We start from the raw sequence: 12,476 nt of genomic DNA on the forward strand, positions 1-12,476 counted from the left end.
TTTCAGGGACAATTGTCTTTTATTAATTCAAGAGAAATAAAATTAATATTGCAAAGATGATGTAAAAAAATATACCAGACTAAAACTTAAATTGCATTAAATATATATCGGTAATGCTATGGAAAATAGATAAATTAATAGCTAATTGCATGAGATTATTGGTTACTTCGATTGTTTTTGTTTTTCGTTTTCATTTGCCGTTTTTGGTTGACTTAACTAAGATTTGTGGCTAATATCTAAGTGGAATTTGATTGTAAGAAATCTCAAAAGGTATTCGATTTGATAACAAAATTTATATGAATAGTCTTAGCCTAATTTCTGAATCGATTTCATGCTATTGGCGTTTTGCTAACAATTAAACTACTAGTATAACAAATTTCGAGTAGTGGACCATTAAAATTCGACGAAAATGTAAATGTCAATCGACTTAGACCGTATGTACAACTAATGATTCGATAGAGTTTAGATAGGCGAGTGTTCTTTGAGAACTGCTCTTGGTATACAGGCTATAAATTCTTTGGAGCTATGAGATTAATGTAACAACAGTATCTTTGGTCATGGCGACATACAGCGTGTCGCGCCTACTCCATCTTCACCACTGTTTCCCGGTCAACGCCGAACTTGTGCATCGCATAGTTGGTCACATGCTGCTCATGTTGTCCCAGGAGGGCTGCAGTCTGCTGCTGCAGTTGTTGCTGCTGCTGCTGATGTCTTTGGAAGGCGGCCAGTTCGTAGTGCTCATCCAGCGAGGCTGATCGGCTGAGCATTATCTCCCCATGCTGCTGCTGATGCTGCTGCTGCTGTTGCTGTTGCGACTGATCCAACTCCTCCATCTTGATGAGAGCCGGCTGCTCATCCTCCTCCGGGGTCAGGTAGTACGGTGGTGAGGCTCTTGTGGGCTTGCACAGCGTCATTCCGGCCTGGTGATACGGATTCTGCAGACTAATAATGTTGCTGTGACTCAGGGACGATAATGTGCTCGATGCCGTGGTCGGTGTTGAGGTGACCATAAGTCCCGACGACGCCGTGGAGCAGTTGGCCTGGGAGGTGAGCGACAAGGCCTCCGTCTTGATCGCCGCCGCCGCTGCCGCCGCCGCTGCCGCCGCCGCTGCTGCTGCTGCCGCCGTAATGGAGTTCGGCAGCAGTTGGGCCAGCAACTGTTGGTCGCTGGTGGAGCCGCTGTTGCTGCTGCTGCTCAGTTGTTGAGCTTGCAGATATTTCTGTATAAGTTTGTTGTTATTCTCATTGCTACTATTGTTGTTGTTGAAGAGCGTGCTGTTGTTGTTGTTGTTATTATTGTGGAGCTGATGGGTAGGCGATGGGGTGTTGAAGATGGATGTGGGTGTGCTGGGTGAGTGCTGCATGCTGCACGATTGCTGCTGCTGCTGATGCTGCTGCTGCTGCATGTTGAGGGGCGACATTTGGTAGTTTGAGTTGGGCGACATGTCCAGCCCAGAACAGAGCTGCTGCTGTTGCTGCTGATGTGGATGGGTCTGATGGTGATGCTGATGCTGATGTGACATGGCTGATGGCGACAATGAGGAGGAACCCATGCTATGGGGCGAGCTGGCCGCCGATGAGTGCTGATCAGCCATAAGCAGCTGCTGCTGCTGCTGGTACTGCGGAAGCTGTTGCTGCGGCTGCGATGAGTATGAGTTGTATGGTTTCAGATCAAGCTGTGTTTTCATATCTGACCAGGTGAGCGGGGAACAAAGAGAAAGCAAACATCACTAATTAGGCATGCACGTGGAATGAAAAGTCGCCGCAACTCACCGTCATTGACATCCATCTGGCTGCTGTCCAGGACCACGCCAACGTTGTGGCAACTGGTCGCCATGGAACCACTTTCCATGGTGGCATTCAAGGCGTTCTTCAACTTGGACTTGGACTTCTCGCTCTTGGTGCCCTTGGGCTTGCGCTTGCGTTTCTGTAATGGTAATATAATATTGTTAAAGGGTACGAACTTAAATGCCTTATATAATGTTAGCGAGCTGTATTCTTATTTATTTCTTAAAAATTTAAATAAGATGAAATGGTAATCGTAGGCTTATTTTTAAAATTTAAATAAGGATTTATACAATAATGTCTCATGTGGTAAAATTTATGTTATTTAAGTCAAATATTTTATTATTATGATTATTATAGTAGATAAGTTCCTTTTCAAGCAAATAAATAAGAATGAACTTTCAGCTGCAATGTTTTCGTATCTGGATGACTTACCTGTATGGTGTCCTTTTTCATGGTCAGTGGCCGTGGAACACTGTGGAGCTTAAAGTACAGGCCGCAGGCATTGCAGACGGGCTCTCCGGCGGGATTGCGGCGCCACAAGGACGTGTGGGTGGTGTTGCAGTTGGAGCAGGAAAGTCCGGCTCGCTTCGAGGCGCTCTAGATGTGGCAACAAGAAATCAACGAATTAGTTAGGACTAGAAGCTCTCGGAAGGCAGTAGCTTTTCGTGTGGAACAACGTTTTCTATGGCAACTCAGTGGCCAAGGAGGTTTACGGGTGTACGGATCTACAGATCTACGGTTTTACGGGTTTACGGGTTAGTCAAAAGTAGTTAGCATCGATTCTGGACTAGGTTAGTGACTACTTGCTCTCCTCTGTTAGTTGGTTTTGCTATTCAGAAGGGTTTCGGTTGGTTGGTTGGGTTTTGGTATGGTTTTTGGTATGGGTATGGGTATGGGTATGGGTATGGGTTTGGTTTGGTTTGGTTTTGTTTGATTTGGTTTGGTTTTGTTTTTGGTTTCGGTATCGGTAATTAATGGGCGACCTACCAAGCGTCTCGAATTGGCGCGACTAACGTGCTCGTCGAGCGTCGTCGCTGCAGTTGCTGCCGTTCCCGACGCCACCGCCGAAGTCGCCGAGGTTGCATTCGAGCCTGGACAGGAGTAGGAGCTGGCGGCACCACTCGTGTTGGCCTTACTACGGCCACCGCCGCCCACATTAAATGAGTTGGTCTTAAAGAAATCCCCGCCTGATTCAGCGGCCACTGGAATTGAGCAATCAGAATGTTGTTGGTTGTAGTACACAAGAAGCAGATGCAGATGCAGATGCAGATTGATCAGATTTTCTCTGTTTTTGATGTCTCTTTTCGATTAAACTAGTTGGCATTGCGTAATAAATAATAAATTCAATTAATTTTTTCACTCTCTTGGCGCTTTTGGAGCTTTCGAGCATTGCAGGGGGGGCGGGGAAAGGTGGGGCGGTGGTGCTGAGGCTGGCGGATGCAGTTTTCTATAAGTTAGGAATACCCACTACCCACTAAACACTGAGAGGTCGCACACAGAAATTTTGTTCCACACAAAAGCGTTTGATTCGATTGATTGATTGATTGATTGATTGGTATTGGTTAGTAGTAATTGCTGGTGGTAGTTTTGTGATTTTGTGAATTTGTTTTAGACATTTACCAATCTTCTAGGCTGTTTAATTAGGGGTCGATTCATGCCGTTCATTTTCATGTACAAGCCGCAGGCATTGCACAAATAGTGTCCCGTGTTATCGCGTCGCCATAATGGGGTTGAAATCGCACCACAATTGACACATTCTCGCCCCTCAGTGAAATAATCGGCATCGAATAATGCTTCAAAGATTGACATAGAAATATCGGAATAAGTCATAAGGTTTTTGCTAGGTGTTTGAGTTGAGTTGATTTGATTGAGTTGGTTTTGCAATGTTTGCTGTTTTTGCATTTGGGTATTGTGTGTGTTTTTAATATTTAGATTTGCTTCTGTGGTGTCTTTTTGTTGCTTTGATTTTATCTCAAGAGTTGAAATAAAATTAATTGAATTTATTATAGAGACGTAGGCTTAACACTAAGTATATAAATAATAAAAATGTACTAGAAAGTGTAGTAGTGTATGGGCACTTCAACAGCTGCTTACAGTTGGCCACCAATTGCTGACCCAGTTTGGTCTGGGTTTGCTTAGGTTATGCAAATATGGGATTCCTTCTCGCCTGGTGTGCGTGTGAAGTTCTACCTAAAACCCTCTCTCTTTCGTTTGCCCACACAAGGGAGACAAACAATCGAAAAGGATTTTGGTCTGTGGTGTGTACGTTTGCTGAGTGCTTATGTCCTAGTCTAGACTAATTCTTGGTTTTTCGATCCGCACGGTAACTTACTTGCTGACAACGATGCCGAGGCGGAGAGATAGGCTCCAGGATCTACGCGTCCAGTGGTTCCATCCACCGCGGCCGCGGCTGCTGCATTTGCAGCCGAAATGGCCCGCCCATTCCGTATCACATTCGAGACCACGCCGGCTCCGACTCCGACGCCCAACTGCGTCTGTCCGGAAGCGGAGGTGGTGTAGCTTATGGGATCGAACCAGGTATCGTTCTGCAAGGGAGTGGGATGTATGCTGGTCAGTGGGGAGCTCAGAGCAACAATGGAAGTGGGGGAAGCACTCACCTGACCGCGATAATTGGGTATCGGAGCGTAACGTTCCACCGAGCCACTGTTGGGGTATGCGATCCGTTGGAATGCTGGCAGAGTACCACCGGTTCCGCCGCCACTGTGGCTGCTTCTTGGCGATTCATAGCCGTCCTCCAAGGAGCTGTTGTGTCCATTGACCGCCGCCGTTGCCGCAGCCACCGCTGCCGTCGTGGCCGCCGACAAGCTCGAGTGGTGCAGACCCGCTGGCCCCGGACTGCTGCTGCTGGAGTTGTGGTGCTGATTGTGATGATGCTGCTGCTGCTGCTGCAGTTGCTGCTGCTGGTGTTGCTGATGTTGCTGTTGCTGCTGTTGCTGATGGTGCTGCTGCTGGAGGTGGGCGTGCGTTTGGTTGGGCGACTGCATGCCGTACTGAATGCCATTGGCTGTCTGGGTGAGCAATGAGCCAGCATAAACAGAGCTGTAATCAAGGAAGAAAAGTAAAATTAAGCATTTAGATATTGTTAAATTCTATTGCTTTGACCGTGCAATTATACCTATAGCAATAGTTCTTCAGATACATATTGTTGTAATTCGAGAAAAACATTTTAACAGTTTGGTCGATTTTTGCCCAGATAAACGAAAACTTTGTACGCGTTTAAAATCGCTGGGCAAACATTCGCACGCGATTCGCTAGCGTTTTTACCCGCAGCTGCTGCTGTTATTCCCGCTGTATAGTCGCACTGTTACTGTTACTGATACGGTTACTGTTGGGAATTCGAGGCGCTATTAACATTTCCTGGGTTTTGTTTACTTTACAATAATGAGCTGGTTTTGCTTGGGACGGACCACCAGCGTCCAGTTTTTGGCATGTTTGCAGTTGAGCCTGTGCGGGTGTGGCCATAAAACTTTTAATTAAAGAATAAAAGTGTTTGCAGCGTTGTTTTCCCCCTCAAAATAAAAACGTACGTAGTCTTTTGTTTGTTAGCCTTAGCCAACAGTAGCCTGTGCAAATATTTTTGCCAAGACCCGGAAAGACTTTCAATAAACAATGATGGGGGACAACAAGTTGCTGCGTAGGCAAAACTTTCGTATGGCCATCGATCTTGAAGAGATCGCGAATCAAGGATCGACGTTTGGGGGGCTTCGTTTTTACAGGTGCACACTTATTACGCACTGGACTGGGTCCTTCTTTAAAAATCAATCGATTGCCTGGCACAACCAGATATTATTTTTTGTTGAAAGGTGCGACTATCTATTTATTTTCAAATAGCCAGAGAGGAAACCCGCGGAAGTGCTCAGCTCAGCATTAGCGTTTTCATTTTCGTTTTGATTTATTTGTAGTTTAGTTTTCAGTTTTATTTCGGGCCGAGTTCTCTGGATGACGAGATGGAGATGAAGGTGGAGATGGAGATGGAGACCGAGACCGAGAAGAAAGCACAACCGAATCGGGGCACGCGCGTTTGCATAATGACTTGAGTCGGGTTTAGTTTTATGCCAATGCAGTTGCAGTTGCAGTTGTCGCTGCTGCTGCTGCTGGTGCAGCAACTGCAACTGCGATTGCTATTGTTGTTGCAGTGAGTGTTGGCCCAAAGCAATCCATCGCACAAAACACACACACACATACACAATGTGATCAAGTGACTAAAGAACAAACTCAACCGAAAAAAACGCATATCTATTTATGTACTCAATTATCAAACAAACGGCTTGCAAATAATTTAGTCTTTGTTGCCAGAATTTATACGGCCGAGTCTTTTGCAGCTAGATGCGCACGCTCTCTGATAACAGCGGCAGTATTTGCAGCCCGAGATGACCCACAGCTATAGCCAAGCTATAATATATAGCTGCATATATAGGAAGTCTGAGTGACAAGAAAAAGTGCACGACAACGATATAACTTTATCGCCGCTTCGGTTCACTTCTGTTGTTTGTCGCAGGTGAGTATTTTGCGTCGAGTTCTTGTTTTTCGCATACTTATGAATGTATGCATGGCGAAAATGGCATGTGAGCTGGCCAGCAGCGTGATATCTTCTTCTGGTTTCTCACTGCCACAAAAGCGAAACTGGCCAAAAAGTCACATACGAAATGCGGGGCACATCGGCGTCACCATCACCATCATCCGGCAGCAGATGACGTTCTGCTACCAGATATATGTACATACAATTGCATATCTCCACCAACGGTGGGTGATGCGAAAATCGATCCATGATGTGCAAGAAAGATCATATTAAATAACTCTAATATCACCTAATTGCTATTGTAACATGTTATGCCTTAAAAAACCTAGCATTTTAGTCTGCTCCTCACATGACTTCATATATACTTCAACTGAATGTGCATTCATGCCTGTTTCCATATGCATATGCAAAACACGCTTTCAATTTAAATAATAACATAGGCAAAACAAACAAATACAGCAAAACAATAAAGTGTAAGGCAAAAAGTGTGGATGCGAATTACCAGAAAATAGTCGAGTAAAACGCGATCGGCAATGTGCGGGTGCGTTGGGTCCGCTGCCTCCCACCGATGTATTTATAATTTCCCGAATATATACTACCGTACCGCTCCTGCCCCTCCTACCGCTCGTACCGCTTCCCTTAACCCTTCAAGGTGTACTGCAACTCGGGGCTGCTGAGTCAGCAGCGGCTGCCCTGAACACGAAAACTAGAGTTTTGCCATGCATTTGAGGCTGTTTCTGTTTCTGTTTCTGTTTCAGAGGGCTCCAGTTTGGGTTTCGTTCGGGGGTTTCTATGTCACGGGATGGCTTTGGGTTACCCCAACTCTCCAACAGTCACACACGAAAGGTATCCTCACCTCCTCGAAAGCAATAGAGCTTGCAACCCGAGCACCCAAAACAAGCTAGAAAAATGCGCTACAATTGCAATTTGCATTTACTCTTTTTTTCGGCTCTGAAGAGTCGCCAAGTTTCGACTGCCCGATCAAATGCGGGTCGTGCCCCCTTTTTTTTGGCTGTTAGGAGCTAGCTTGCCACAGTTTGTGGCACGTGCTAGTTTTAGGCCAAATGTGGCAGCAGCCTGGACACGTGCAGTACTAGCTGCCGCATGCTGGTCGAAAAAACTAACTAAGAAACTTAGTGAACCATTTAGATTTCCCGCGTCTGGTGGGGAAGTCGGTTCTGCTCGGACTAGGATCCCAAAAGGGAAAACTCATGAGTCAGAAAAGCCATGCGTCAATAATTAAGACATTGCATATTCTTGTTTACGAAATTTGAGCGCCAATTTGTATATGTATATTCTGCTGAGTTCGAGCTTGCAGATGAGTTCTTTGGGGGAAGCCAGAGGCGACGCTATAAAATGCCAAGTGCAAATCCTCTTTATTTGTTGTCTCGCATTGTTTACTTTGGTTGTGGACAAGGTTAGTTTTACTAATAGAAGCCGAAAACCATATTAAAAATTCAGGAAGATGATATGTGTCTAAAAGAGTCTCTCTAAGAATCCATCTCCAAGCTTTATAAAAATAAACTTTGAAAGGAAGGAAAGGGGTTTCTTAAAGATGAAATACAATTTGCTGTGATCGGCATGGCGAATATTGGATCATCCTAAACATTCTTTTAATTTAGAAACCTATCATTAACTTTTAAAATCGCCTAAGTAATTGTTAACTATACAATTTAAAACAAATAATATGTCTGTTTTAGAGATACATTTTTTTGGATTTTTGTACCCTCAACCGAAAGTCCTGCCCCACTGACACGGCTCCCACTGGAATGCTCCTCACATGAGACATCTGCTAAAGCTTCACAACTGTGTTTTGTTTATGTTTTCGTTGGCCCGCTGGAAACACATTCTTGGAGCAGAACTAACTTGGTGTCTAGATGAAAGTGGAACAGATTTTCGCATTCCGCATATTGGGTAAACCACCTGGGAATGTCATAACGCCATAACCATAACCGACTGTGTTTGGGTATGGACTTAGGATTGCGAGAGACGGCGGAAGAAAAGGGAGACCGAAGTCCGAGCTTTGGAACCAATACCCACAATGGGGGCTTCTGTTCGGTTCGTCATTCCGCCCGAGAAATCGCGCCAAGACGGGAGAAATATGAATCAGCCGGCGCGGTTCTCTGTTAGGTGATCGCTGATCGCTGATCGGAGCTCCGATCATGACTTTTAACGGTGTCGCCAAGCGGGCGAAAGGCACGTGCGCTCGCCCGCTTCGTGATAGTGAGCTCATTACGGTGCTCCGCGGCAAGACTCACCTGTTCTGCAAGCTGCTGCCAAGCTGGGCGGCCCCAAAGTAGGCGTCGTTCTCCGGCGAGAGGCTATCACGCTGGGAGGCATTGGTCAACTGGGTGAAGCTCTGCAGGGTGGACAACGCGTGCGAGGACGATGGAGAGTCCCTGCCCGCCGAACTGGTGGAGTTGTTGTGGTGGTGATGATGTTGCTGCTGCTGCTGTTGCTGGTGGTAAAGTTGCTGCTGTTGCTGCTGCTGCTGGTGATGCAGTTGCTGCTGGTGCTGCTGCTGCTGGTGCTGGTGGAGTTGCTCGTGGGTGAGGGCATAGGGACTGGGGTCCTTCAGCGTATGCAGATCGGAAACGGAGGTCAGCACATGGTAGTCGGTGCTGTGGCCATCCTCGAAGCACTCGTCCTTCAGCGTGTCCTGGATGACCTCGTCAATGTTGGGCGTGGTGCCCTGGGCCGCTGCTGCCGCTGCAGCCGCCGCCGCTGCCAAATGCTCGTGGCTAGCCATGCCCACTCCCACGCCGCCACCGCCTCCGGTGTAGACGCTGTAGAACGCAAAGTTGTTTCGCATTATGGGATCCGTGCTGGCGTAGTGCTCGTAGAGCTGGGTGGGTGTATGATGGCTGGGCGGATAGGGGAACTGCCCGAAGAGGTGATGATGCGAGGCTGCTGCCGCTGCCGCCGCTGCTGCTGCCGCTGATCCGCTGGTCAGATCATAGGCCAGCCAACTGGCCTGGTGTTGCTCCTGCACCGCCTGCTGATGCTGTTGCTGCTGCTGCTGCGCCTGCTGATGTTGCTCCTGCTGATGGTGGCTTATTAATTGCTGGCTAAGAAACTGCTGCTGGTGCTCGTAGATTTGGGCTTGTTGCTGTTGGTGTTGATCGTCTGACTGGTGGTAGCTTATCACTTTTGTTTTAACACTTTCACTCGCGTCGTTCTGCGCTTTACTATTAATAATATTAGTATTTATCGCACTTGGATCGTCATCGATCGCTGCTTCAGATGTTGCTGAGTTGTCGCTAGCTGCTGCTGTTGCTATTTCTGTTGCTGTAACTGTTGATATTGATGTTGATGATGGTGTCGCTGTTGCCGACGCGTTTGCTGTGGTAACCGCTTGCCTTGCTGTTTCGCTGACAACTGAAGTGAGAGCCTGCGACCGAGCGGACTCAAGTGACGATAAATTCGCTGCGACGGGCGTTGCTGCCGCAGTCGGCGTCGCTGCTTCTCCGTTCTCCGTTTCGATCGCTATTGCCGTCTCTTTCGCTGCTGCGTTTGGTCCTGTTGCTCCCACTGTTGTTGTTGCCGCTATAGCTGTTGCTGTTGTTGTAGCTGCTGCTGCTGCTGCCGCTGCAGTGGTTGCCGCTCGTCCTGCCTGACGCTTGTTGTTGTTGGACTTGGCCGTGCGGATCTTACTGTCCGCCGCATTCGTAAGCAGACTACCGCCGCCCGCCTTGGCCCCCGATCCCAATGCCGATCCGGACCCTATCAACGCCCCTCCCGCCGCTGCCTTCTCCTTGGGCTTTGTAGTTTTCGTCATGATTCCGGCGCTCCACACGATTATCCGGATTCTCCGCCGCAATCCACGTACGTGTCCGTATCCGGCGCGATTTTCACACAAACTGATTTGATTTCAGCGGCTTGCGGTTCGAAATTCGAAATACGGAACAGAAAAGCAACATGAAAAAATAAAGCTCGTTAAAATTGTTTTTTAGAAAACCAAATCGAGAACAAATCTCAGCGAGCATCCTCTCTCCCTCTCGCCATCTCTGTCCATTGATTACAGTTGCGTTTGCTTAGCGCTTTGCTCCATATGCCGTTACATGAGCGCCACTCGTAATCGCAAGTTGGTGCACGGAAATAAAAATTATTATCATCTTAAATTTGATCCATGTCCTAAGATCACCATTTATTTTCAACATGTATTTATTTATATCTTTATATCAAGCAAGCTTAAGATCGAACTCTATAAGCAAACTAACTAAACTGCGCACTAGAATACACATATTTTATTTGATAAAATATATATTCACTATGAATACATTTATCACATAGTTCCCAAATATTCCATATTGCAATAGGGATCAATTTAAGTTCGAAAAAAATATGAATATTTTCGTTTTGTGTACAGCTTGAAATATTTCGAAATGTTCGATTCGAGCTCCACGCTCTCCCACTCTCTCTTGCTCTTTTTGGGGATCCCTCTCTTTGGCTCCGCTCTTCCTTCGCTTGCTATTCGTATGTGGCTGCTCCTAATGCCTGCCTTATCGCACCTACTGCCTCCGCATGGTGCTGCGTTGCTCCGCCTCTCACTACAGCAACAGCAACAACAGGCGCCGAAAGTAGGAGAAGGGTGGGTTGGTGGGGCGCAGGCCGAGGCAGAGGCCATGCCGGAATGCCTTTGTTGTTGTTGCTGGGGCGGCAGCAACTGTTGCTCGATTGGTGTTGTTGTGGTCGCTGTTGTTGTGGTTGGTTGGCTGTCGGCTGCCAGCGACCGCAAATAAGTACACACAAAATCTGTGAAGAAAATGAAAAAACAATCCATTTATATTAAGTAACGTTTGAAATGTAAGCTGAGTTAAAATGAGTTTAAGGAATTTACAATTTTGACTAAGAATTTCTATTTAAACGTACTCTTAAAATGTATGAAAAGTATAATGCATGTTATAATGTATGATTCCGCAAATATTTTAAAGAAACAGTACAATTTAAAAAGAAAAACATTTTTATACACATTAGCAACACGCTTATCTAATCGGCTTCTAATTTTAAGCTTCAAAAAACAAAACAAAAAATAAAAATAAACAAATAAAATATACGTATACATAATCCAAAAATATGAATACATAAATAAAATATGGTTAATAAAGGCTAAAGGTTTGGAATGCGTTTCCAGTAAACACACTAATTTAATTAAATTTAAAATATAATTGCATACAAGAAATAATACAAAATAAGTCGGGCTTTGCCTAAGCCATTACTTTCGTCGTGGCTAATGGGCTCAATACTCTTCACGGTTAGTTCTACAAGTCAATCGTGAAATCTACGCATAAATCAGACCGCCTTATGAGAGACCCAATATGAAGTTTCTCAAAAATTTCAAAATTACATGCATATAGGACAGGGGAACCCAGGACCCAGACACACTTTCATGCCTATCGCGAGGACGAGAACATTAAAATCCAACCGGGACGCGTGTAGAATTTCAGGACAAAGTACAGGGGCGGAGGGCAAATCGCGCGGCGAGACAAGTGAACGTGAGAAAAATGCAGGGGAAGGAAAGACTTTCCCCAAGAGTCCGTCTGCGTGGCCCCTTGCAAATTCCCGAGACGTCGCGCCAAAATACATAAAACAATGCACTTCAGCTGCGCTGTAATGGCTGATTAAAAAATTGTTACATTTGAACCAGGACGAGTCGTAAAACGATTTTCGAGTGCGATCTTGGGTGAATGAGGCTGGGGCGGTGTTTTTATGGCATTTTTATCGTCATTTGAATAGGCGGCACCAACGATCTGTTTGGACATTTTGGGAACATTTTAACGATCGTTGATCAATTGGTGTACATAGTAGGCGACACACTCAAGTGCTTCGCTTCCAAAACCAAAACCGAAACCAAAACCAGAACCGAATTCCATTTTAAATGCTACATACAACGCGGAGCACAGGCGACATGCGCACTCGTTCATAGACATAAATCGCTTAACCTTTGTCGGTATTAAAATCAAATAAGTGTACGTTATTAAATATACGAAAAATCTAAGCTGATAAGGTGCTCTTGGGATCGCTTGGAAGCCGCGCTGGAGCGGGAAACTGGACCGGACCTTTCCCCAGACACATGGGGACTGAGGTTGACGCCTCTCCGCGATCGCCTCATTTATTCGTATATACATATATATTTTTCAAATAATTT

At 46.0% G+C, this 12,476-nt stretch overlaps 1 protein-coding gene across 5 annotated transcripts; it reads right to left on the reverse strand.

The window, feature by feature from the left end:
* On the reverse strand, positions 1 to 10,364 carry LOC6537104 (box A-binding factor). Of its 5 annotated transcripts, none has more exons than XM_015192638.3 (7): positions 8,587 to 10,194; positions 4,407 to 4,848; positions 4,121 to 4,334; positions 3,409 to 3,581; positions 2,221 to 2,385; positions 1,774 to 1,927; positions 1 to 1,690 (listed from the first exon to the last, which is right to left on the reverse strand). In XM_015192638.3, exons 1-7 carry the CDS (start codon positions 10,104 to 10,106, stop codon positions 582 to 584), a joined length of 3,777 nt encoding a protein of 1,258 aa, XP_015048124.1. In that variant the 5' UTR covers positions 10,107 to 10,194; the 3' UTR covers positions 1 to 581. The 5 variants fall into 5 exon arrangements, with proteins under 5 accessions (XP_015048124.1, XP_002097665.1, XP_015048123.1 ...); XM_002097629.3 differs by lacking the exon at positions 3,409 to 3,581 and adding an exon at positions 2,776 to 2,990 and having other exon boundaries at positions 8,587 to 10,193; XM_015192637.3 differs by lacking the exons at positions 3,409 to 3,581; positions 8,587 to 10,194 and adding exons at positions 2,776 to 2,990; positions 4,925 to 5,834.
* Between the last annotated feature and the right edge of the window lie 2,112 nt (positions 10,365 to 12,476).

The sequence above is a fragment of the Drosophila yakuba genome, chromosome 3R (genome assembly GCF_016746365.2).
Source record: "Drosophila yakuba strain Tai18E2 chromosome 3R, Prin_Dyak_Tai18E2_2.1, whole genome shotgun sequence".
Taxonomy (NCBI): Eukaryota; Metazoa; Arthropoda; class Insecta; order Diptera; family Drosophilidae; genus Drosophila; species Drosophila yakuba.

What these genes read in the sequence shown, in the direction of transcription:
- LOC6537104 (XM_002097629.3), bottom strand. Translation starts at nt 10,106, where the DNA reads ATGACGAAAACTACAAAGCCCAAGGAGAAGGCAGCGGCGGGAGGGGCG. An exon ending in GGCAGCAGCTTGCAGAACAG is followed by an intron (nt 4,849 to 8,586) that starts GTGAGTCTTGCC and finishes CCTTGATTACAG; the next exon opens with CTCTGTTTATGCTGGCTCAT. An exon ending in CTCGGCATCGTTGTCAGCAA is followed by an intron (nt 2,991 to 4,120) that starts GTAAGTTACCGT and finishes GCTCAATTCCAG; the next exon opens with TGGCCGCTGAATCAGGCGGG.